At 36.7% G+C, this 26396-nt stretch overlaps 1 protein-coding gene across 1 annotated transcript; it reads left to right on the forward strand.

Annotated features, from left to right (window-relative positions):
- LOC6040195 (chitin deacetylase 1) lies at positions 1–25695 on the forward strand. The gene is made up of 5 exons (XM_038255504.1): positions 1–638; positions 11679–11836; positions 16035–16284; positions 23273–23594; positions 23760–25695. Exons 1-5 carry the CDS (start codon positions 590–592, stop codon positions 24586–24588), a joined length of 1608 nt encoding a protein of 535 aa, XP_038111432.1. The 5' UTR covers positions 1–589; the 3' UTR covers positions 24589–25695.
- Positions 25696–26396: the final 701 nt, after the last annotated feature.

The raw sequence follows: 26396 nt of genomic DNA on the forward strand, positions 1-26396 counted from the left end.
ACTAAAGTTCGGCGTCCGATCGTCGTCCGTCCATCCGTGTCACAAAGGAGGACACGCTCCAGCTAGTAGTGCCAAACCACCGGGGGTTGCTCTCTCTCCCCTCTCACGGTCGTCGGGCGTTCCACTCAGCGCGCCGGCTTGCACTCAGCTTTCTGGGCCCACTCAGCCCGACCGCTCAGCTGCTTCTGCCTGATCCAAAAAGGCAGCCCTAGTGGCCAACCCGTGCCAGTGTGCTTTCAGTGTGAACCAGTGCCTCAACGCCAGCAGCAGCGGTGTTCTCCAAACGGAACGGAACGCCGTAAAACCAAGGATTCAGCTTTGATCCTTTTCTTTTTTTTCTATTCTTGCTTAAGCCTGTCGAAACGATCGAACCCTGTGTGAACAGTGCGCCTTAGAGTGTGTGAAAAAACAGCAGTGTTGTCGGTGGAGAAGTGTTTCTTCGGAAACGGAAATTCGGGAAAAACAACCGGGAAGAAAGTGTACGAGCTAGTGTGACTTAAGTGCCAACAAAGACAGAACTACCCACACTTCTTTGTGCTAACCTACCGCTGGTTGCACACACACGCACGGGAGCAGAGGAGCACAGAACATGGTGAAATTTATAGCCTTAATTGGCGCCCTGGCCCTTGTGGCTTCTGGTGAGTATTTTATTTTTGAGAATAAGTTTTTAAGTTGGATGATATAAATTGATTGTTTTCATACCAAAAATAAACATTATAATTTAAATAGCATTGGTATAAAGTTTTTGAATCATATAAATTCAAAAATTAACTATGACTGTTGAAATTAATTAAAATAAGCAAGTATTTGGTACAACTATGATATTTTAATCTAAGTTTCATTAGATCAAATTTAAAAGAACATCTGATTCAGAACCAAACTTAACCAGAACCAATAATTTTGAAGAAAGATCATTATTCAATAAAAGGAAATCTTTTTATTTCAGTACTAAGAGAATGCTTATAAAGTTTGATGTGAAAATATAGTCAATTCAAACAATTTTAGCCAGAAATACATAACTAAATTTTTAAAAATGATAATATTAAATTAAAATAAGTTCTAAGTTTACATAGTCAAAAAACGATATAAAAATAAAACAAAGAGGCTGTTAGCAATTTTTTTTACTATAACTATTCAATAATTTTTAACTATCGAAAAAATTTCAAATGATTTTCTGAATTTGAAGTGATTTCTTTACCCATATTAAAAAAAAACAAAGTTTATTCTATTTAAATATTTTCTTCAATCAAATTCAATCAATAAGATAAACTTAAAATACAATAAATCAGGCTTCTTAAAACATTATAATAAGAAACAATATTATAAATCAAGTTTCAAGCCAAATTTTTTTTAATTTGTATAGCTTACAGAAAAAAAAACCCTAATTAAAAATTTGTGTCTCAGAATAGCGTATAAAAATTAAACATTATTCTTCTAATTCTAGTCATAAAAAAATACACAACTCGACATTTTTTTTTGTCAGTAAATGCATCAAGGTATGATAGATTTGATCAACTTCAAAATTGTCGAGTTGTGTAGTTGAATTTCAAGCATTTTTTTTGTTTGTAATAATTTCGTCTTTTAATTATTGAAAATATCAAAATTTTAAACACTTCTATGGATAATTTCATACATTACAATTAGATTGCCTATTCAATTGATTTAAAAAAGAATCTAATATTTTATGAGGATTTCATTTTTAAATTTAACATGAATTTGAAAAAAATGCACGATGTAGTTATAGTTTAAAAATAAAACTTTCGAAGCTGAAAACGATTTTTTTCTAATCTTAATAAATCATTTTTTAAAGATCCACATGTTTTAAAAAGAGAATACGATGCTAGTTTTTTTTTTTTTTTTTTTTTTTTGAATGTATATTGATTTCAGAATTTTCCAAAAAAGTAATGAAATCTTTATACAGAACAAGCTTATTTCTTAAAGCCTACTGTCAAATTTATTTAAATCATTTTTGCAGGGTAAAACAACCAAGTCAATCAAATATTTAACCAACAATGAAAACACTAAATCAATAACAAACAGCGATGAAAGAATCTTCTTGTCTTTTTTTTTTGATCGGATTGCCTTTTCAATTGATTTAAATGAACAATCCAATATTTTATCAGGGTTGCATTTTTGATTTAACATGAATTAAAAGACGCACGATGTGGTTATATTTTATAAAAAAAAAACTTTTGAAGCTGAAAAACATTTTTTTCTAATCTTTATAAATATTTTTTTAAAGATCCACATGCTTTCAAAAGGGAATGCGATGCGAGTTATTTTTTTATTTATATTGATGGTACCATTGAGATCTGAATTTTCAAGAAAAGTAAATGAAATCTTTATGCAGAGCAAGCTTTTTTCTTTAAGTCTACTGTCAAATTTTCTTTAGTCATATTTGAAGGGTAAAAACACTAAGCCAATCAAATATTTAACCAACAATAAAAATACTAAATCAATAACAAGCAGTGATGAAAGAATCTTCATCAAAAGAAAATCTTTTGACGCTCATCAAGAGAAAAATCGGAATTGTAAACAAAACGAATTAAATTGATTTAAGTGGTGCTAACAATGAGAATCCCAAAAAATCTTCTACTGTTTGATTCGATAAATTCAGGAGCGATTTTTTTTTGCATGTTTGGTCTTCTCTCTCTTTTGCGTGTTTGGTCTCCTCTCTCAAAAATGCCATCGCAAGATTAAAACTTGTTCTCAGATAGTTGTAGATCAGATAGTTCTAGCAAATCCTTAGGGAGAAATATTAAGTCAATTGAATCTCAACACCATCACAATGCCATTTTCTTAAATTATTATTGAATTAGTTTCTCAGAATACGTTTTTATTTTAATTTGGTTCCCAGCTTTTCAGTCCCAGTGGCAAGTAAAACTAAATTTTGTTTTTTTTTATCCCATATAAAACAAAATTTGGTTATACTTACTACTGGGACTGAGAAGCCGGGAACCAATTAAGAGTATTAATCCACCAGTTGTTAGCCCCTTTGATATGTTTTTATTGTTAAAAGCTTTCTTCTAGAAGCATCTCCATACCCAGAAAGCAACATCTTTAATAAAAGATTTCAACGCTCAAAAGCGACGAACCCGCTGCAAGCAATCCAATTTCCACGCAAATCACACGCCACAAACCAAACCAAACATGGCGTAATTCGTTCCAAATACCTCAAACCGACAAACCCACATTCACCTTTCTTCCCCAAATCGCGTGTAATCGGCCAAAATCAAGCCGTTTAGCAGCTCTTACCGTTACCACTACTAGAAAGGATTACCAAAGGTGCTCATCCACGGCTAGTTAGCTACACACAGCCATGGTGGCGCCAAATCACCCCCCTCATTGACAGCCTGAACACGGTTGATTGGGCAGAACGACTTTGTGCAGCCCGGCCAATTGTGCAACGCCGCGTAGCCTAATGACACACTAGGGATGCTAATTACCAATTTTACGTTCGCAAAGCCAGGGGCCTTGCGGCACCCCCCGACTCTTTCCGATTGGATTCCGCGTGTGGCGGCGGCAGCGTTGCACTCTTTTGAAAGTTGTTTTACCTCTCTTCATCCTCATGAGACTGTGTCTGCTGCCGGAGGGGGTGGTTGGTAACCCCCTCGATTCCACCCCTCCGAGATGCGTTTCAAAATGGTTTAAAAATTGCAAGCAGTGCAACTGCCTCCAAGATTCTTCGCGATTTTTTCGGCGCGATTTGTTTAGCGCCAATTAGCGGCGCAGACCTTCCACGAGTCCAAGTGCGAATTTCCACCCAAGGACCGGCGGCGCGGCCAATTCGCCTTGCAACGAGAGGAAGAGAGCCAAAATTATACGGTTTGGGCCGAAATTACATCATTTGGTGGAATTTCGCGAACCTCAGCTGTCACGCACACATACCACGGAGCTCGGCGGGCAGTTGTGTAGCCATGAGCCAGATTTGGTGGCCACGTCTGGCTACTTGGAGTTGTCCTGGCAGTGCCGAAGGAGCTTGGACCGGAGAACCGGTTCGGCCACAAATAGCACAGAGTGCACTGCACACATTAATTGTGGTGTTTTGCTGCCGTCATCGTTCACAGCCTTTCCTGAACATCTTTCATAACACTTTCTGAAGTGTGTTTTGAGAGAGATTTAAAGAGGGAATGATAAAAAAAAAGTTCAGCGAAATACGTAATATGCGCAAAAATGTGACTTGAAGGTATGTCAGTGACCGCATCTTAAAAGAATATTTGTGTGTATTACATACTTCTTTTTGACTTGCATCAAGATTATGTAATTTAATTACATTATTGACAGTTTCACACAATGGCGCTTGGAGGAATATTGATGTTAAAAGCACCTCCAATGTCTTTTTTGCAATAAATTTTTTATACGGATAATAATTTTAGCAATTTTAGTTCTACAAAAAACTTTCCTTCTGATATGTTGTGTGTTTGCTTGTTTTTCTTTTTTGTTATATATCTGAATTTAATTTGATTATTTTGTTTTTATCAAGTTCTTATGCTAAATGCTTCAAACATTTATCATATTTTTCTGGTTCGCTCATATTTCTATTCAATTTATGGTTCTCATTATGCAAACTATTTTTTACCATATCCTAACCCTATGATGCTATGAGTAACTTGATTTCTGTTACAAACGCTTACAAAAAAGCTAGAATCGAAAGTTAAAAAGATGATGAGTTCCCTGCAAGAAAAGCTGTGCTGACTTGACATGATCAATGTTGGCCAAAACCGCTGTAAAATCTGTTTAACGGAGCACATCAGCCAGAGCTTTTGCACCAAGAATTATATTGTAGGCTTTTAGTAACTTCAAAACTACGGGAACTATCGATATAATGTTTTATTCATCCCCTAAAGTAGTGTCTACAGAAATATTTACAACAAAGTTTGACTATTTTGATAATAAGACTTTTGCAGGATTGGGTCCGTAAGTTTGACAATTTCGAAATAACAAGACAACAACTTCCTTGGTTGCTGTGAACCCTTAAACAAAATAAAGCATTGAAAAAGTCACATAAAACAAATCACCAAACCCATAGTATCAAGAAAATTTCGGAATTCTTCTATCCAAATTAAAAATGGCAGTATTTCTCAAATTGAAAGCTTTTTTTCAATTAAGGTTTCAAAATGTTTATCAATTGCATTTCAAATTCAAATGTAACTGATAGTTATTTAACATCGAATTGTGAATTTCAAAAATCAAATGGAGATTTTTTTAACGTAAACGAGTAATCACAGTTTTTTTATATTTTATTCTGCATTTCATCTGCCAGATATAGATTTACAAACCTTAATTTCTCACATTTTAATATTTTTCAACTTCTTTTTATTTTTTACAAATTTTGTATTATTATATAAATTTTTTTTTTAAATATGTTTGATAGCATTTGTTTCGAAATATAGAAAATATGGCTTGAATTTCGAAACTCAGTATGCTTTTATTTTTTTGTCAAAACATGCATACAAAATAAAATCTCCAATATGCTTTTACATTAGGGTGCCCAGAATATGGGACTTTTTCTGAAAACCTCGCTCCACAAGCTGAATATTGTTCCTTGTGCTATTTTAGGACTTTGGGCTAAATATGAGCTAAATCGGTCAACATTTACCCAGGGTTCGAGGGTTAAGTTTGTATGGAAAAAAAATTTAAAAAAATGTATGAAAAACCCAATTTTCTGCGCAACTTCCATCCAAGTATTCTCAAAAGTGAGTTTCTCATTGGAAATTTAATGCTCTACAACTCTCGATCCTGAAAAAGTATTAGCGTTTTAAAAATTACAGTTTTGTTTGAAAAACGTTTTTTCACCAACTTCATGCTCGGGTATCAATGGGTTAACCCTCTAACGCCCATGATTACTCCAGAGCAACACTAATTTTTGGCTTCAAAATTAAATTTCTCTTCAACCATGCATTTTTTCAACCTGCTTTAACCGGCATTAGTTTACATAGTCTTATTTGATCGATCCAATTACGAGTAATGTAGAAAAACGTAAAAAAAACTCGATTTTGATCTGGGCGGGAAGGGGTTAATCTCAACCAATTTCGCTCAAAATTGACACAGATGCTTAAAATATCCATTTCTGCTTGAAGAGCATCATTCAGAGGGTCATTTTTACTGGGCATCCTAATAGGCATTGATAGAAAATATTGATAGTAAACACTGTATTGATAGAAATACTTTTTGTACTAAAATTTCAAAAATCGGGCCTGAAATTCGAAATTTAGTATTCTTATTATTTTATTTTTTTTTGTCATAACTCACTTACAAATATAAATTGATATAGAGTTTAGGTTGAATTGATCTTCGGTATGCTTTAACATAGACTGTAGGATTCACAAGTTTTTTTGTCTAAATTTCAGTGAAAAATGAGAAAACTGAAAATATCGAAAATTACATAAAATAAAATCTTTGACGGCCTTTTTCAATCATTGACCTCAAACTTTGAGTCGATCGAAATTCAGTCCGTCCGTTCACTATATCAACCATAAAATTTAACTATCCAAGGGAAAGGTTGCATCTTCCCAATAATTCCTGCAAAACCTTCAAACTTCACCTTTCGAAAAAAAAATCCACTCCAATACAGCACACAATAGCTCACCACAGCATAAGGTTGCGCACGAAGTTTCGAAATGATAGTGTCATAAAAGTTGGATTTTTTTTCTTCTTAAATGTCACATCGACAAAATATTGGCTTACGGGGTGCATCGAGTGCAGCAAAAAATCTGGGAGAGCCAGTGAACTTTCGGGCCCCGACAAAGCACGACTTTCTGATTATGTTCGATGTCGAACGAACGATGATGCAAGTTCTAAGTCGGTCCTGAGGCAGCTCAGCATAGTTTTTTCTTCTTCTCTAATCGATTCGCTGATGATGATGATGTTGTGCACGCGCAGCTAGATTGGGCCATATGAAGTCGAAGACCAGCCAGCTCTGACATTTGATCTTTAGACATTTCAGCCGTGCACTCCCATAAATTGGCACCTTTTTCCCTCCGCCTGGCGGCGAATGGAGCTGTTAACACAATGAAGACCTCACCTCACAGCTGTGTTGGCACTAGGTCTAAGGGAGGGCAACATATGTTTATGATTCCAATTTGGTATGCTTCACGCGCCTTCAATGCTGAGCTTTCGACGCTTAAGGTGGCACTCCTTTGAAGTCAGTTAGTGATGCTATGGCTCAAACGATCGAAGATGACTTTCCGAGCAACTTTGTGGCGAACAACTTTGAGATTTATGTGGCAGTGAATTGATGAAGGTTGACATTTGGTCCCTGTGGAGATTGATACCGCAGGGTGGTTAATCGTGAAGACGAGTTTCACGCGGTGGCTGCTACTGCCTGGACATTGAATTTGATTAATTTCTGTGAGATGCTGCAATCCAGTTGCTGCGATATTGGCGCTGTAAGGTTAAAAGGTTGAGTCCGTCTTTTAGTAATGCTTATTTCAACCCACCTGGCAGGTAAGAGTTGCGTCAGATGTTGTAACCAGTAAGTCAATCCACCAACTAAATATAGGCCAAATCGATCAAAAGTGGATCGAGCATGGCTGTGAATGCGCAGTGCTCGGCAAAATTTGTCCAACATGAAACGTAACAACTTGGTGTTGCGTGCGTGGTTCAATGGCAGAGTTATGATTTGTGTGGCTTTAACCTACGTCTAACCCAAGTCTTACCCTAAGACTAGGTCGCTGAAACAGCCACACCCTAAGTATTTACCGGTATAATCGTGTAGCGGGTTCGAAGACTGCTACAGTGGGTTTTCGTTGTGTGTACAGAATGCCTGTGTAGGGTATGGTAGTCATCAATGAGACACTTTTGGTTTTCAACTTTCAACGATTTTTCTATTTTTTGCATCAGCATATTTGAATGAGCTTTTTGTTGCATTTTTTTTCTTTTAATGTGTTCTAACATTGACCAAAATATGAGATTGATCCGACATCTACAGTCAGAGTTATTCAACTGTCTCATTGTAGACGCACTTGGCAGGAACAATGAGACAGCTGGGGAACAATGAGACACTCTACGAAAATCAACATTTTCCAAGTAAAACATCATGTTTTTGTATTGTTCCATTGCAGGTGACTTGCGTTGAACATTTTAGAGCAATTTTCCCAACATGAAACTTTAATTAACAAAAGTTATACTAAAAAGTATTTAATTTTTGTAAAATCCATATATTTAAACCAAATAACTTTGTATTTTTGGTTAAATGAAGTTAAAACTCTATAAATATGCCAAAAATCACTTTTAATTCATGTTTTGAAAGATTTCCATAGATTTTGAAAAGTTTAATGAAGAAAATTCAAAGTGTCTCATTGTTACCCATGGGCTGAAATGAGTGGGGAACAATGAGACAGCCCAACTCAATCACTATGGAACGTCGAAAGAAATTTAAAGTAATATTAGTTTTGGTGTAAATGGCAGCCTACGAGCGAAAAAGTATTTTTTGTCCATAATTTACTTTTACACCCCAGAATGAAACATTTTAAATAACTTTTCAAGGGAGCGTCCATAACCAAAGCCACTATTATGGCAGACGTGTATCCAGTAGACACACCTTTCCCCCAAATATGATTGCTTGAACCTACGACTTGTGAGAGCCATTTTATCATTGTTCCCCGTGTCTCATTGATGACTACTCTACCCTATTAGGGTGGCTTGAAGTTGTATGGGAAAAATTCAAAATGGTCTAATTCAATCAGAACAGGCATTTTCCGGTCCCATTTGGGCCCCCAAACAACCCCCCAAAATTTGGGAGCGATTGGGTTTGACCCGGCTTTCCGCAAAGCGATTCAAATTTGTATGGAAATTTGTATGGGAAAACCCTCTTTTTTACATTTTAATTTTTATAATTTTCATTTTTAACTCAATTTAAAAACTAACACCATAGAAGTATAGCCCTGGATGTCCTCTAAAACTTTCCCCAAGAAAGTATGGTCCTATCTTGCTTCTGGAAAAAGATATAGAGTTTTTAAAAGAGGCTTTTCAAAATAAGTGCTGAAAATTATATTTCTTGCCAACACTGCCAGTACTTCGGTAGATATTTCGAAATCTTATTTTTAACGTAATAAGTAAGCAACCTAGCAAAATGGTGCCTTAGGAGAAGTTGTTGTATATGAATGTGGCTTTTATTTAAAATTATTGACATGCAGGGTGACACACCTACAGGGTGTCAACCAAGCCCTAACTTCTACTGGTGACTTTTTAAAGCCTTAGGAAAAGTTGTTGAACTACTAATTCCAAGACATTTTGACATGGTGGGAAGACAGGGTGGCACATCTACAGGGTGTCAACCCATTTCTAGCTTTTATTTAAGACCTTTTTGATCACTGTAATGTGGGCGAAAAGGGTGCAAATCGCAAATTAGGCCTGCCACGCAAAATGAGGCTGAGCAAAAATTCGTAAAAAGCCAGTTGTTCACACAAAATTTCCCGGGGAATCAATTGCTCATAATTAAAAACAGTTTCTGATCTTGCAAATTTTATTTTACATTAAAAATTGAGGTCAACAAATTTAAAGTACAAGATTTTTTTACAAAAATCACTATTTAAAAAAATCCTAACTCTATTGAAAAATTTTGGTCCAAGCTTCTGAATGGCTTAAAAAATGCGGGGGGGGGGGTTTTCCCTAAAACATACAAAAAAATCAAAAATTAAAAAATATGGATTTTGGGAAACAGTGTGTATTGAGTTCATATCAGAAAGACCTTATCAAATTTGAAATGCTAAGCTATGCTACGCATATTGTTATGTCTTTTTTTTTCTTCAAAAATGGCTAAAGTTTGTACAGTTTTGGTTTGAAATAAATGTGTTGAAAACTAACATTCCGTTTGAATTTATTTCGTATTTATCATTTTGCAGAAAATCTTAAACCTTTCAAAGTCACCCTTGCTATCAATGTTACCCCATTTTACGGTATTGAAAATTCGATTCAAAAATAAAATAAGCAAAAGTCGTATGATTTAAAGAGGATGTTTTTATACACTTCATTCTAAGTATTTAATACAATTTTTGATTTTTTTTTTTAAAGATAAAAAACCAAAAAAACAAAAATGAAACAATTTTATAAAAACTGCAACATTTTTTGAATCTTTCAAAAATTTACGGAACTTTTTTTTAAGAAAATTTTGTCCCTACATTTCCTGTAGATCAGTCTTCTAAAACAAAATTTAAATAATTCGAAGGGTGTAAATTTTTTGTGTTCAATTGTGTTTTAATATAGCTCATTTGTTTCCATGTACTCATTTCCCAAATCATAACCTACAACTTTCCTGAAGACAGCAAATCAATCAGAAAATCCCTTCTCAAGATACAGATTTTCGAATATTTGCATAGCACTTTTCTGTGAACACTGAACAGCCCAAATTTGTATGAAAACTTGTCTGGTGATACAAATGAGGCAAAATTGCTTATTTGGACCTAAGGAACCGATAGACAAAGTATCATCCATATCAAAATATACTAGTTACGAAAAGTCAATTTGTGAAAACGTAGAGAATTTTTCAATTGTTGAAAACGATTTTTTATTTCAGTTGTCCATTGAAATTTTAACAAATAAAAACAACAAGAAGAATTTCCCTGCAAATGCGTTTTGTTTTGTTTAACATATTTTGATTACTATGAATTTCAGCATTCTTTCCAACCTTTCATCAAACGTAAAAATGAGATTGTTGTGCTTTCTGATTTATTACTAGTAGTTTATGCATCAAGTTGCAAAAAGAAGATTTTTTTTAGCACGAGTTGTACATTTATCCAACGAGGTTTACCGAATTGAATAAATACTTTCTGTACCAAAAATAACAGAATCGAATAGTAACCCTTTTCAAAACAAATGAATTTAGCACTGAAATGGATGCTAAAAAAGTTGAACTTTTCAGCACTTGTTTCGAAAAGTTATACTTTTCAACATTTTTTTTTGAATTAAACGATTCATTGACTCAATGCATGGACATTTGTCCTATAATTCTGTTCAAAGGGTGTTTTCGGAATTGCAAAAAACGTTGTATGGAACTCGTTGCAAAACTTGATTTTTTCATCACTCGTCGTATTTATCCAACTCGGGTGAACCTCGATAAATGTACGACTCGTGCTGAAAAAATCCTCTTTTCGCAACTTGTTGCATAAACTACTATTAATTAACACATAACGGCTTCATTACAACCACCAAATATAAACATTGCAATCCAGTCATCCTTGCCAAATTGAAACCAAAATAAACGACCATTTCTGCAAATATTACGAAAAACAAGATCCAATCACGTGTCTACCCCCGCTTCAAATTCGGCAAATTTTTGATTGCTCAAGGAAGTTGCTAATTAGGTGCTCTTGTGCTCACAACACAAACACGCAAAAAGACTGTTGTTTATCTAGTAAATTATCGAATGTGTCGGCATATTAGGCTACCAAAAATAATGTGCTGTAATAATTGTTAGATAATTTGTCGATTGGTTGTTAAATTCGGTAAAATAAGGATGATGATGATTTAAAATTTGCCAAAATCAACACAAACTTGGCGTCATCCTCTTCATTTTCTTTAAGTTTAAAGTGTAACCAAAAAGATTAATTGGCACAAGATTGGTCGTAACGATTGATTGCCTTCCGGCCTGCAAAATCTGAGCTTCCCGGTGAATAGTTTAACCTTACTTATTGTTATTAATTTTGCATATTTCTCTCATTTTTCCCCCACCAATTCAGCCACGGCCAGCGTGCGAACGAAACGACAGTCGGAGGGCGAGAAGAAGGAAGAGTCATTCGAGAAAGAGCTTTGCAAGGACAAAGACGCCGGTGAATGGTTCCGATTGGTGGCCGGCGACGGCGACAACTGCCGTGACGTCATCCAGTGCACATCGTCGGTAAGTCAAATGCAAATTCTAGTCTATAGTACCCTCCATTTCTAGTGATTTGTATTGTGTGCAAAGCTTGCGACTTGAAGCTCACTAACGAGAGACTTGACCATGAATTACACTAGCACCAAAACGAATGAATATCTCAAGTTCCACTTACACCACAAAAGGAATCACTCGCAAAACCTAACCTACAAATTGCCATTCAGCAAAGTCCGAAACGGATTTGCATCAGCTCAATGCAATTTCCAACGGCGGCAGACACACTTTCAAGACCATCGCGATGCAACTCACAATTTCCCAAACATGCTGCAGCAGATGCACCCCCTCCGGGCAATGTTTGCCGATTGGTTCCACCCGATATGGCCACTTAGTGGCAACAACAGTGTATGCGACGGTCCCATGAAATTGCTAATTAGTTTCACATGCAATCCACACAACGCAACGCAACGCAAGCAATAGCAGCGAGTTGAACGATTAATTGTTGTTCGGGGGAGATTCTGCCTCAATGGACTGCAACTAAATAATCGTAAATGGGGGTGCATTTTTAAAGTGACCTTCAAAGTGACTTTGAAACGGTTTGAAAAAAAAACTTCATTTTTATCATTGATTTTAATATATATTGTATAATTTTAATGTAAGTAAAAAGCCTTAACCTCTAAGAAATTCACTAAGAAAACTGAACGATTGAAAAAATCAAATAAAATGCATTGATAAAGATTAACATATCTAGGATCATAACAAATATTTGTAACAGATCGAACATCTTAAACTTATCAGAGGTTAGCGCTTAGAAACATGTACTTTTTCCTGATTTCCATGTTTTGCAAGACTATATCTCAACAACCTTAGGTCTGATCAACAATGTTAAAAAGAAATTTGTAGAGAATTTTAAATATTTTTTATTGAAAATATGTAGAAAGTTACTTAAAAAAACTATTCAAATCAAATTATCTAAATCAAAAACCATTTTTCAAAAATTTATAAGGCTGTTGACGTTTTAATAGTAGTTTATGCAACAAGTTGCAAAAAGAAGATTTTTTCAGCACGAGTTGTACATTTATCAGTACGACCAGTGCTGAAAAAATCAAGTTTTGCAACGAGTTGCTTACAACATTTTTTGCAATTCCGAAAAACGCTTCTTGAATGAAGTTTTATGTCAAACATTCATGTGCAATAGGGTGGGTACGTTTTTCAAAAAGTTCTCGAATCAAGTTTTAGTATGGTTCCCCTTGTAGGGCATGCCCATAGGGACTTTCATGCCAAATATCAGCTCATTTGGTTGTAAACTGGCTGCGCGCATCAGCGTTAAAGTTAACATGGGAATTACTATGGGAAATTGGAACTTTTTGTTCAAACTCTCCTACAGGTCTGGCAAAATCACGCGCCAACTTCTGGTATGGTCAGGCCTATGGGGAATGGTCTGGAGAACATTTTTCCCGAAGAGAGTATATGGATTCGTTGTCCCTAGACCTGGCGCATCGGCAAACAATCCGATGTCTCAGGAATCAACGGTTTTCCCTGAAAAAGCATCAAACTTTCCTTAGCATGCTATGAAAGCTTGATGCACACCGCGACGCCATACGTCAGGCAGCGACCACGTGGTTAAAATATTTGCAAAAAAATACAAATTTTCTATGCAAAGATTCTGAATTTGACTAAATAATATCAGGATCGCTCGAAATGATCATTTTCTAGTTAAAAGAAGGTTTGCAATTGAATATTCCAGCCATTTCTCACCCACGTGGTAGCTGCCTGACGTATGGCGTCGCGGTGTTCATCAAGCTTTCACAGCATGCTAAGGAAAATTTTATTATTTTTGGGGGAAAACCGTTGATTCCGGAGACATCGGATTGTTTGCCGATGCGCCAGGTCTAGGGACAACGAATCCATATGCTCTCTTCGGGAAAAATGTTCTCCAGACCATTCCCCATAGGCCTGACCATACCAGAAGTTGGCGCGTGATTTTGCCAGACCTGTAGGAGAGTTTGAACAAAAAGTTCCAATTTCCCATAGTAATTCCCATGTAAACTTTAACCCTGATGCGCGCAGCCAGTTTACAACCAAATGAGCTGATATTTGGCATGAAAGTCCCTATGGGCATGCCCTACAAGGGGAACCATACTAAAACTTGATCCGAGAACTTTTTGAAAAACGTACCCACCCTAATGTGCAACCCTCCTCTTCATAAAACTACAAAACTTCTTTAAAAATAGACGTGCAATCAATTGAAAACATTTTATCATAATCATATTCAGCATTTAAAAAAAAAATATATACTTAGAATTTATTTTTTCTACTTCAAAAAACAAAGCAAAAAAACTTTTAATTTATTTTGTTTTATCGTAGCTTAGTTTTTTTTTAAAGCTAGTGATTGTAAAACAACTGTAGTCCTGCACTATTACTCAAATGTTGTTTTCTTGGTTTTTTTAAAACAACTTAAAAATGAAAAAATCGAAAGGGGTAAATTTGTAAAATTCGTGTTTTTGGAACTAAAGTAAAATAATAAATTCGGATTAGTTTTTTTCCATTGATTTTTTTTTTCAAAATATTTGTATGGAGAAAAAATGACACCAAAAAGCTTGATTGGACAGAAGGAATCGATAGTCCAAGTTTTGATAAGAATATCAAAACTCGTCAATAAAATGTTTAAATGAAAATGTTTAATTATCGAAATTTAAAGGTATCAAAGATCTGTGATTGAAGACAGATTTTGTATAAAGTATAACATATCAATACAAAGCAATGAAAAGTTTGATACTCAAGTCATAAATGTTATTATTTGAAAGTCAACATTTTGAAAACTTTTATTATTATGTTATAATTCATAAAATTATCTAATAATATGATAATCTATCTAATAATATGATAATGTGTATGTTTTTTTGCCTTCAATTTTCTTCTATGGAAAATCAGAATCATACCTCATCAAATGAATAGAATAGAGTAGACTTGGAATAGACTTTAAACAATTTTCATTCATTTGCAAAAAAAAAGTTTGAGTGTTATCAAATAAATATTAGAAATTGTTATTTTCTTAGATATTTTCAAGAAAATTCATTTTGCTGCAACAATGAAAAAAATAATATAAAAAATCGAGTGACTAAAAAACAATAAAAAATTAAAAAAAGGATTTCATAAAAATGCAGATCTAGCAAACAATAACTAACGGATCTTTCTGCTTAAAGATAACATAAAGAAAAGATAAAATATAAATAATTTATGAAAAACATCCCTTACAAACCAAAATTAATGATTACTAGAAATGTAATCTTCAAAATGAATTATGAAAACATTTTTTTTCCTTTTTCTACAAAATTTATTTAACTAATTTGCATTGATGGAATGGGAGTAACAAATCAGGTAAAAAATATTTGCCTAAGAATACACTCAAATTTAATTCATATTAATAATCCCTCCAATCCCGCAAAAAAACACTTTTTGATATCTGATTCGCATAAAACGAATGTCTTAAAAAAGTATTGTAGAATTGATATAATTTAAATTGACGTTCCCGTCTACCCTAAAAAATATTATCCTTTGAACATGAGTTATTTTTATCAAACTTTTCTTATTAGCTTTATTTTGATTAAATTTAAATCCATAATTTGTCTTACATATATAAAAAAATCATTTGTATATTTCTTATCATAATGTTGATCTTTTCGTTAAAAAATCTCCACAGAATCAATAATGAATAAATAATGTAAAACTGTTAAACATTGAACGGGCAGCATTTTTTTCTTGCCATTATATGCTTTAATAACATATTTAAAATGCAACTATAGTTTTCAACATCTCAAAAAAAGTCTGTTTAAACTTGAATTACAATCTTAAGTACTCTTCAATCCATTCTTGTGTGAATATAAAGAATTATTTCAACAGTGAATTTCGTTTCAACAACCCTTAAAGTCAATCATTAAATTAATTTGCTTTTTTATTGGTTACGCCTTACCCGCCTTAATAACTGTACCCTGCAAGTATGGACTCACTCATCCATCCAAGATGAAAAATCACCGCGAAATGAAGCAAATAACTCAATCATGTAAAATTAATCGACCACGAAACTTCCGCAAACCATCATCGCATCGTCCGCACAATTGAGTAAACCTCGCGTGAAAATGCATTAATTTGTACCACCTCGCTTATCTTGATCCATATTTAACGATTTTTAACCGGCCTTTGTCTGTTTTTTCTCCCTTCACAGGGCCTGCAAGCGATCCGATGCCCGGCCGGTCTATTCTTCGACATCGAGAAGCAGACGTGCGACTGGAAGGACGCCGTCAAGAACTGCAAGAGCAAGAACCGCGAGCGCAAGATCAAGCCGCTGCTGATCACCGACGAGCCGCTCTGCCAGGACGGATTCCTGGCCTGCGGTGACGGTAGCTGTATCGAGCGAGGCCTGTTCTGTAACGGCGAGAAGGACTGTAACGACGGCTCGGACGAGAACTCGTGCGGTAAGTGTTTTCAAAAACCTCCCAACGACTGCCACATGGTCTAATCACGCGCTCGAAATCAGCGGCTCAAGCTCGTAATAGGTCAGTCGACTAGTGGTGCACCGTGTCTCGACCTGATCGAAATCTGGCGCGCGCACACACAAACAGAGATACAAGTTCCAAGACACTACCCACCAGGCAACAGCCGGCATGCGCGACGACCAGACGGTCAGACAAATATTTACACCCGAACGAAAGCGAAATTTTGCCTTGAGATACCGACTGACGTTGGAGAGCTCGGAGTAGCGTAGAGTTAGAGTTGGAGGCAGGCAACCTGTCTGCCTTCGCCTCGAACGAACCAACGAACGGGTTATGCAGGGCACTGGATACTGGTTTTTGGTGGAGAAATTTACCTACTTTTGGTTGGGGGCAGCAGTGGTGCCAAGGTTTTTAGTGGATGCAGAAATTTATGAATTACTTATTTTGAATTGTTAAAAGCACTACAGATGATAAAGAATCTGTTGTAAAAAGAATTTCAGAAGAACGATTTACAAAAATTCTGAAATGTCATTTGATTGATAGCAAAATTCTAAACGCAATTTCATTTGCAAAAACCACGATTTTTCAAAACCGGGTAGACTGAATCTGTTAAAATTAAAAACAATGGCAAACCAACACAAGTTTGGTTACGAGTTTCCCACAAACCTTTTTTCGATTGTTCACGGGACTTGTTTGACCCCAAATATTAGTAGATTTGTGATTTCTTTTGAATAAATATTCAAAAATTTAAAAAAGGGGAGTTCAAAAGTTTGACCAAAACGAATTTAGATTCATTTTCACTTAATTTTTAAAGTCTACTTTACAAAAGTAAAATCTTGAAGCCCTTTCAATTTTAAAACATATTTTGATGGTTTAGTAACACAGAAAAAATAAAGAGCACTAAAATAACTTTATTATAAGGTTTGTTGAGTTTCGGATTAATAATATGCATCATTACAATTAAAAATGCATAATAAAATACAAAATGATCATGATTTCAAATTCATTTAGATAAATAATATATAAAAAAAAGGTAAAAGTATACAAGTTTTTAGAAAACAAAAAATAAACAAAGGCAATGCCTTAAAAATTTTTTAGCGTAGTGTCAATTAATTGATATTTCTTACATATTTAGATAAAATAATCATAAATTATATAAAAATATTCAAAACTTTTATCGCAGGATGTACTGTCAAAATTATTTTTTTCAATATATTTAAAAGTAATAGTTTCTTTTTTGAAAATAAATCAAAATGTTCAAAACTCTAGGCCTATCAAAAAACCTCAAATTTAAATTATCGGCATCTTTTTATCGATATTCGTTTTAAAATTTGGAAAGAAAGTGTTATACTTTACGTATAACAGATTGATTTTTAATGCCAAAGTTATTTTTTAGGATTTATTTTTTTATGTTCTAGCGAAAGTTATGTCTAATGCATACATTATTTTAACACTCATAGTTTCAAAGCTTTTCACAAGAAAATGTGTTTATATCAGATAATTGACTTTATTTTCGGATTGCTTATAAAATTAATTTATTTAAAATAATGCCAAAATTGGTAGCAAAAAAAGAAAAAAGAAAAAACAATTTGGATCTCATTTTTTAAGATATTGTTCAGAACTAAGTTTTAAGAAATGAAGATAATCATTAAAGGTAAGGTGTTACACATAAATCTAAAAAGAATTCCAAAACTTCAATTAATGAAAACACAAAGCAACTGATGGAGCATTTTTTGTTTTCAAAATCTTGTTGAAAAATAATTAAATAGCAATAAAGAAGTTTCATACAACTTGAGAAATAAAATGATCATGAATTGGGTTTATATAAATACTTATGAGGAGTTATTAAAACCAAACGATATAGAATGAAATTTTATATGATATTTTCTGAAATAAACAAATTTCCCTCTTCCATAAAACGATCAAATTTTAATAAACTTCTATACTGATTTTACTTTGTGAAAATATTTGGTTTTGGAAGTGATTCGTTTTGGAGATGTTTTTGTACATTATTCTGATATTTAAATTTGAAAATGTTTATTTTCTCTAAAAGAGCACTGAGCTAGCAAAATCTAAACGTAGAAATATGTACCCTCCCTGCAAAGGCTTATGAATTGATCTCAGTTGAAAGGTTTTCCAAATCTCTGAATTGCAAATGTAACATCCTGGAACAAAACTGCTAAATTCTAATAAAACACAAATTGAATTGAATTAAATTTGAAAATTTCAGATGAATTATGCTAGTTGAATCATTTAACTCATGAAAATGTTATGATATTTTTTGTCTTAGATTATCGCTAGTTTTTCATATAATTTTCGGGTACAACATTATTTCAAAATTACTAGCACTAGTAACAAGTGTTTTAAAAAAAATCTTTAAATATATTTTTTGCAATTCCGTCGTGAAACTACTTACTTTTCCTGTCATTCTTGAACGACGAAATAGCCTACTTTTCTGTACCAAAATTAACAGAATCGAATAGCAACACTTTTCAAAATAAATGCTGAAAAGTTCTACTTTTCAGCACTGAAATGGGTGCTGAAAAGTTGAACTTTTCAGCACTTGTTTCGAAAAGTAACACTTTTCAACATTTTTTTGATTAAAACGATTTATTGACAAAATACATGAAAATTTAACTTAAAATTTCACTCAATGGGTGTTTTTCGGAATTTCAAAAAAATGTTGTATGGAACTCGTTGCAAAACTTGTTTTTTCAGCACTCTTCGTATTTATCCAACTCGGTGAACCTCGTTGGATAAATGTACGACTCGTGCTGAAAAAATCTTCTTTTTGCAACTTGTTGCATAAACTACTATTTTAATGTTTTTTTTATCTAAATAGTAACATTTAATCAAGCAAAAAATGCTCAAAAATGCTTTCAATATGACGGCCAGTATGGCAAATTGCAGTGTTGGAATATTGAGTTCATTTGGTAATTTACATGTTAATCAAGCATTTAAATTTGACAAATTTTCGGTCGCTGAACTCGAATTTGATTTAAAAAATAAGACAATAAATAAAACGCACTGATTTGATTTTTTGTAATTTTTGGTCGTTTTGGAAGTGCTGCGTTTTGGAGATGTGTTTGCACATTATTCTTATATTTAAATTTAAAAATTTCAGATAAACTATTCTAGCTGAACCGTAAATTAAGCTGATGAAAAAAACGTTTAAAATTGAGCTGATATAAAATCTGTAAAATTGTGCTTCTCATTACACTCAATTGTGAACTCATGAAAATGCTGTGCAGTTAATTTTTTGTTGGACTACTGCATCTTTTTATTAAATTTTCCGGTTCAACATTTTTCTAATTTTCGTATTTATTTCAATAAACTTTTAGAGTGCCGAAAAATTGCCGTGAAATTAAGATGTATTTGGCATGCGGCACAATTTTATTTTTATTGCCGTTTGAAATCACTAGCTCTATTATTACAATTTAAAAAAAATTTAAATTTATTGAGTTTTAATCAAAATAGTAACATTTTATCCAGCAAAAATGCTTCAAAGTGCTTTTAAATTATCCAAAATGACGGCTAATATGGCGATTTTTTGGTATTGAAATATTTAGAATATTCATTCGGTTATTGAAAAGTCAGTCAATCACTTCAATTGATCAATTTTCGGTCGCTGAGCTCCAATCTGAAAAATATGATTATAGTTAAAATAAAAGTATTCAAGATCTATTTGCTAGAATTCAAACACGTTTGGATAATCAAAATTTTTGAGATTTTTAAAAACATCTACTATTAAACCGGCACCACTTCCCAATCACCACAATCGCAACAACAACAACACGACATCGACCGGGTCGATCAGTGTACAAGTTATGCAACACTCTTCACGAGAGCCCAACTCCAGCCCAACCTGTTTACCGTCGACATTCGAGTCGAGCCACCACCGCCGCGTGTGCAGATTCAAGTCCCCCACAATTAGCCACCAGCAGTTGGTCAGCTGGACAACCTTCCGCAAACCGAACAGACAATACTAATTTAACACGTCAATTACCATCGACTCTGTGTGCGCTTTTTTCGCGCCCGAGCCGAATGTCAATAGTTGGGGCGAAAAAACTAACTTTTTGCACCAAGGACGAGACTTTTCCCTAGCGAATGTGTTTGAAGTCGTAAGCGATCTTCAGGATCTGCTGGACACGAGAGAGAGTGAGGGCCACTCAACCTTAAACCTGCCCATGAATGTGTCCCCTCGACCACGACTTGAGCAGGTCACAACCCTTACGTAACCAAGTTGGACACTTTCCCTTTCACATGTAACCACCCTGTGACGGTGCTATTGACCGTAAAGGTTTCTTCCTTCACCGGAGAGGTGTTCAGGGTGTGGACGACTTGTGGCACTTGCTTTCACCCCTCCTTTGCTTGCACTTTGGTGCACTTAGAAAGGTCCACCGGACACAATAGCGGCTATAAGGTTACAGCAAGTGTTGATTCGCTACCGGATGCAACCGGATCGTACCGGACCGTTTCCTCCAATCTCTTCGGCGTTACGTGACGTGAAAGGTTGACGCGACTCTCCCAGAAGTGCAGCGAACAATCTTCAAGGTTAATTGCGCGCAAAGAAACGGTTCGTAATTTACGGTTGCGCGATCGCTGAAGACCAGGAACCTGCGCAGTTCAAAAGTTCAACCTCGAGGTTGCATCACCGCTTCGGGTCGTGATTAAAGATTAATGGCGGACTCGTCAATTTATGCAAATTTAAATACCGTAAAAAAAAAGTCCGGCGAGCATCGCTGGCAATTAAATACAATGCACCCATCATCGGCGAAGACCCACGCGATGCAGCGTTATAACGGGAGTTTCGTAATCGCGGAGACTTGTTTTGCATATGTCGAACCGAAAACGACGCGGTGGTGCCTTACCGTTACCTATGCTAAATCATGGTGTTTTGTCACGATTAGTCACGCGCTCTAACGAGGTGTGTGTGGTTTGGTTTCCGCGACCCCGTAATTGTGGGGTTTGTGGGATTCTAATCACATACGATCGTACGATCGGGGGCCGGCTTCGGATCGGCTAATCACGGTGATTAGCTAGTTAAAAGGAACGCGGTTATTGACGACGTGGTGAATGTCTCTTGACACCTGTCTTTGAACTGCCATGCATTGTCCGACCAGATCCGGCTTGTTGAAAGCATGACTGGACAATACTTGATTGATGGTGTTTTGATCTTGGCAGTGAGAAAGTTTGCAACCTTTTTATTATTTGTACAATGAGGATCACTGAATCTATGCCGATCCTCTATACTAACGTATTGGACTCGGTTGTTTTGTAAGTCCATTAACATCTATGCTAAAAAAATACTCGATTTTTCCTCCAGACCTTTAATACCACAGCTCTAACTGACATATTATGATGCATTGAAGACCACCCAATCACTACCAAACATTAAATTGTCGTAAAACACTCGGTTGATCCTCCAGACCTTCAATATCTTGGCAATTAGGTGGTTAAAGGAGTTTCAAATCCTGCAGAATCTCTATGATTTCTATGTTAAAGTATACTGAAGTCCCCAGCATCCCAGAATCCCAGAATCTCTATGACTTACATGTTTGGGTACACTGAAGTCCCTTGTATCACTAACGGACCTTATAAATGTCTTAAAACTCTCGGTTGATCCTCCAGACCTTCAATATCTTGGCAATGAGATGGTTAAACTAGTCTCAAATCCTTCAGAATCTCTATGATTTAAATGTTAGGGTATACTGAAGTCCCCAGTATCCATATCGGACCTTATAACTGTCCTAAAAGATTCGGTTGATCCTCCAGACCTTCAATATCTGAGCAATGAGATGGTTAAACTAGTCTTAAATCCTGCAGAATCTCTATGAGTTACATGTTAGGGTATACTGAAGTCCCCAGTATCCATGCCGGACCTTATAAATGTCTTAAAACTCTCGATTGATCCTCCAGACCTTCAATATCTGAGTTAAGAGATGGTTTAAAGAGTCTCAAATCCTGCAGAATCTCTATGATTTACATGTTAGGGTATACTGAAGTCCCCAGTATCCATACCAGACCTTAAAATTGTCTTAAAACACTCGGTTGATCCTCCAGACCTTCAATATCTTGGCACTGAAATAGTTAAAAGAGTCTCAAATCCTTCAGAATCGCTATGATTTACATGTTAGGGTAAACTGAAGTCCCCAGCATCCATATCGGACCTTATAACTGTCTTAAAACACTCGGTTGATTCTCCAGACCTTCAATATCTGATCTAAGAGATGGTTTAAAGAGTCTCAAATCCTTCAGAATCTCTTTGATTTTCATGTTAGGTTCATGTTCATGTCATCACTACTTGATCTCATTATTGTCGTAAAAGACTTGGTTGATCCTCAAGTCCATTAATATCTGAGTCCTTAAATTAAGATGCCTGTCAAGTTTAAACTGCAAAACAGTTAATCATTCTGTAAAACAGTTCCTTTGTCCATGCCAAGCAACTGATTACGGTACCCAGACCTGAAACCCGACCCCACCGACAAGGAACAAGGAAATTGGACAAGACTCCGCCCCAAGGACACCCTGCACTCACATTAACTGTACGCAATCCCCCCACGTCATCGTCGACACTCCCCCCGCGCGCGGAGGCCCATTAACTGTGCAATGAAGTCGGATGCAACTCCGCGCGGTGGAGACACACCGAAAAAAAGAACCACGCGCGCGGCTTCAGAATGGGGTAAAAGCTTTCAGAAGGTGCAATTAAAACCCCCTCACACACACATCTCGACCTCGTCACACATACGACAGCTCAACGACATGCAAGAATGTGCAGCAAGAATCTTTCGAAACTGTTGAGCGCCGCGCTGAACATGTGCATCGCATGTCGCGACTTGATCGCGTCTCGCAATTGAGGTTCTGCACGACACCTCTGTCGCTTTTTTTGTGCCCCTTCCAACAAAGAGTGCGCTTGGGAACCATGAACTGCCGCGATAGTTACGACCCGCTTCTTCCTCTCCCCCCACAGACATCGAGACCGACCCGAACCGGGCCCCGCCCTGTGACCCGGCCGTGTGCGTGTTGCCCGACTGCTTCTGCTCCGAGGACGGCACGACGATCCCCGGCGATCTGCCCGCCAAGGACGTCCCCATGATGATCACGATCACGTTCGACGACGCGATCAACAACAACAACATCGACCTGTACAAGGAGATCTTCAGCAGCAAGCGCAAGAACCCGAACGGGTGCGACATCAAGGCGACGTACTTTGTCTCGCACAAGTACACCAACTACTCGGCCGTGCAGGAGACGCACCGCAAGGGACACGAGATTGCCGTGCACTCGATCACGTAAGTGGCTAATTGATTACGCTTCTGTAGAAGGTCTTCTTTCCGACTGTTTACACCCTTTCAATTCGATATCACAACTGAAAATTGCAGTATTGCTCGTGATTCTGATCTTCCTCAATACCTCAATACCCGAGTCCTAACATAACCATTTCTTCCCTCCGCTAGCCACAACGATGACGAACGTTTCTGGTCGAACGCCACCGTTGACGACTGGGCCAAGGAGATGGCCGGTATGCGTATCATCATCGAGAAGTACGCCAACTTGACCGACAACTCCGTGGTCGGAGTCCGTGCCCCGTACCTGCGCGTCGGAGGAAACAACCAGTTCACCATGATGGAGGAACAGGCCTTCCTGTACGATTCGACGATCACCGCTCCGCTGTCCAACCCTCCGCTATGGCCGTACACCATGTACTTCCGTATGCCCCACCGCTGCCACGGTAACCTCCAGAGCTGCCCGACCCGTTCGCACGCCGTCTGGGAGATGGTCATGAACGAGCTGGACCGGCGGGAGGATCCCACCAACGACGAGTACCTGCCCGGATGCGCCATGGTGGACTCGTGCTCCAATATCCTGACCGGTGATCAGTTCTACAACTTCCTGAACCACAACTTTGACCGTCACTACGAGCAGAACCGTGCCCCGCTTGGTCTGTACTTCCACGCCGCCTGGCTGAAGAACAACCCCGAGTTCCTGGACGCGTTTGTGTACTGGATCGACGAAATCCTGGCCAACCACAACGATGTGTACTTCGTCACCATGACCCAGGTCATCCAGTGGATCCAGAACCCACGCACGGTCTCCGAGGTCAAGAACTTCGAGCCCTGGAGGGAGAAGTGCGTCGTCGACGCCAAGCCTGCCTGTTGGGTGCCCAACTCCTGCAAGCTGACCTCCAAGGAAGTTCCCGGGGAGACCATCAACCTGCAGACCTGCGTGCGTTGCCCCAACAACTACCCGTGGTTGAACGACCCGACTGGCGATGGATTCTTCTAAGTCAGCTCACACTTCCAATTTTAGCCGTTTTCCCTAGAAAATTTCTAGCAACCTTTTTACAATTTTTCGCTTGACTATTTTACGTTTCCACAATTTTTAAAAACAAAACTATCGTCTAGCCCCTCGTTTGCCCACTATTTTTAACATAAATCGAAAAAAAGAACAAGACTTATTAAACCACTTCTCCTGCTCTCACTCCACTCTTAAAAAAGCGGGAAGATCGGTGTCATTACGAAACAATGTTCGACGGCACGCGAACCACCAACACAAAAGAGAAGCGCGTCTCCACTCTCTCTCACACAAACACTGCCACCATCGAAAATCTCTCGCGCAACAAATCAATTTCTCTCTCTCGAAAAAGTCGCGAATGAGAGACGCGCTCGCGCGTGCCACGTCGTCGAACAAGCCAACATCAACACTATTACTACTACGAAGAGATTGAGAGAGCGAAAGAAAAAAAACATGCTGTGGATATTTTTGCGTCGTTTATAATTTAATTTAAAAAATGAGAAACAAAATAAAAAAGGCAAAAACAAGTTAGCGGAAGCCCCCTTAATGTTATTGAACGCGGAGGAGAATGTTTATATTTTTTAAACGTAATTATTTTCAAAAAAGCGACATTTAATTTTAATTACTCTGCCTTTTACTCCTTTCAAATTATGTATTTTTTTTAATTTGTGTAAAATGTAAATACTGTGCAACTGCGTAATTTTAAGTGACGTGAGGAGAATGCAAACAAAATTGCGAGAAAGAAAAAATGAAAATCAACTACAACAACTTTTTATTAGCACTTTGACAAGCGATACGTTAGGGTTAGCAAGTGTAATGCATTCCTCTCCCCTAAAATCGGCTCAGAACTATTGCTGCAGCACTTTTAACAATTCCTGAAAAAAATGACTTTTACTTTATCGAGAAAAAAAATATGAGAAAAATTAAAAAAAGAATAAAATTTTAAAAAATAAAAACAAATCATTTTGACCACAATCGTCGAAAGACTTACTGCGAACGAGTACAGAGACACAAAACTCAATCTAGAGCGCGGAATTTTCCGCCACGTGTACCGTAATTAGCAATAAATTTAAATTAAATAAAAAAATTAAAACCACAGCCTACAGTTTTTTCACTCAACCCCATCTCACCACCCTAATCTCAGCGAACGCCATTCCCTTTCACCAAATTGCAGGAGAGAGACTTCAACGGCCGCGACCAGCCACGAACCGCACACTTGTTGTTGTCGTTTTTGCATTTGGCAAATGACTTTACGTCTTTGCTTTTCTAGAGAGAGAGAAAAAAGTCGTTTGCCCACAGGTAAGAGTGCGAATAGCAATAGCACACGCAAAAAAAACCCGAGTGTACCTGTGTGCGTGTGTGTGTTTAGCAATTTTCTTTCTTCGCTAATATAATCGAATCCAAGGTGAGCCGGTCCACAGTGTGTTCACTCTCGATCTCTTTCAGGCTCTGTATGCTTAACACTCCGAGTAGTGTCGTTAGTCTTTCGGCAAACTGAATTCATTATCAAATATTGGAGTGGATATTTCCAAATATGACAATCTATCTACAACTTTTAGAAATCATTTTTTACATTGCTTCTTTTTCTTCAATTCAATAAAAAAAATAAGGAGAAACAAGTTAAAGCAAATCTTTGCAATTAGTTTCAACATTAAATAAGCCATATGGGTAATTCTCTACCAACTCACACGAAATCGGGAAAAGTAGCCCCGACCCCTCTTCGATTTGCGTGAAACTTTGTCCTAAGTGGTAACTTTTGTCCCTGATCATGCATTCGAGGTCTGTTTTTTGACATCTCG

This window comes from Culex quinquefasciatus, chromosome 2 (genome assembly GCF_015732765.1).
Source record: "Culex quinquefasciatus strain JHB chromosome 2, VPISU_Cqui_1.0_pri_paternal, whole genome shotgun sequence".
Classification (NCBI taxonomy): Eukaryota; Metazoa; Arthropoda; class Insecta; order Diptera; family Culicidae; genus Culex; species Culex quinquefasciatus.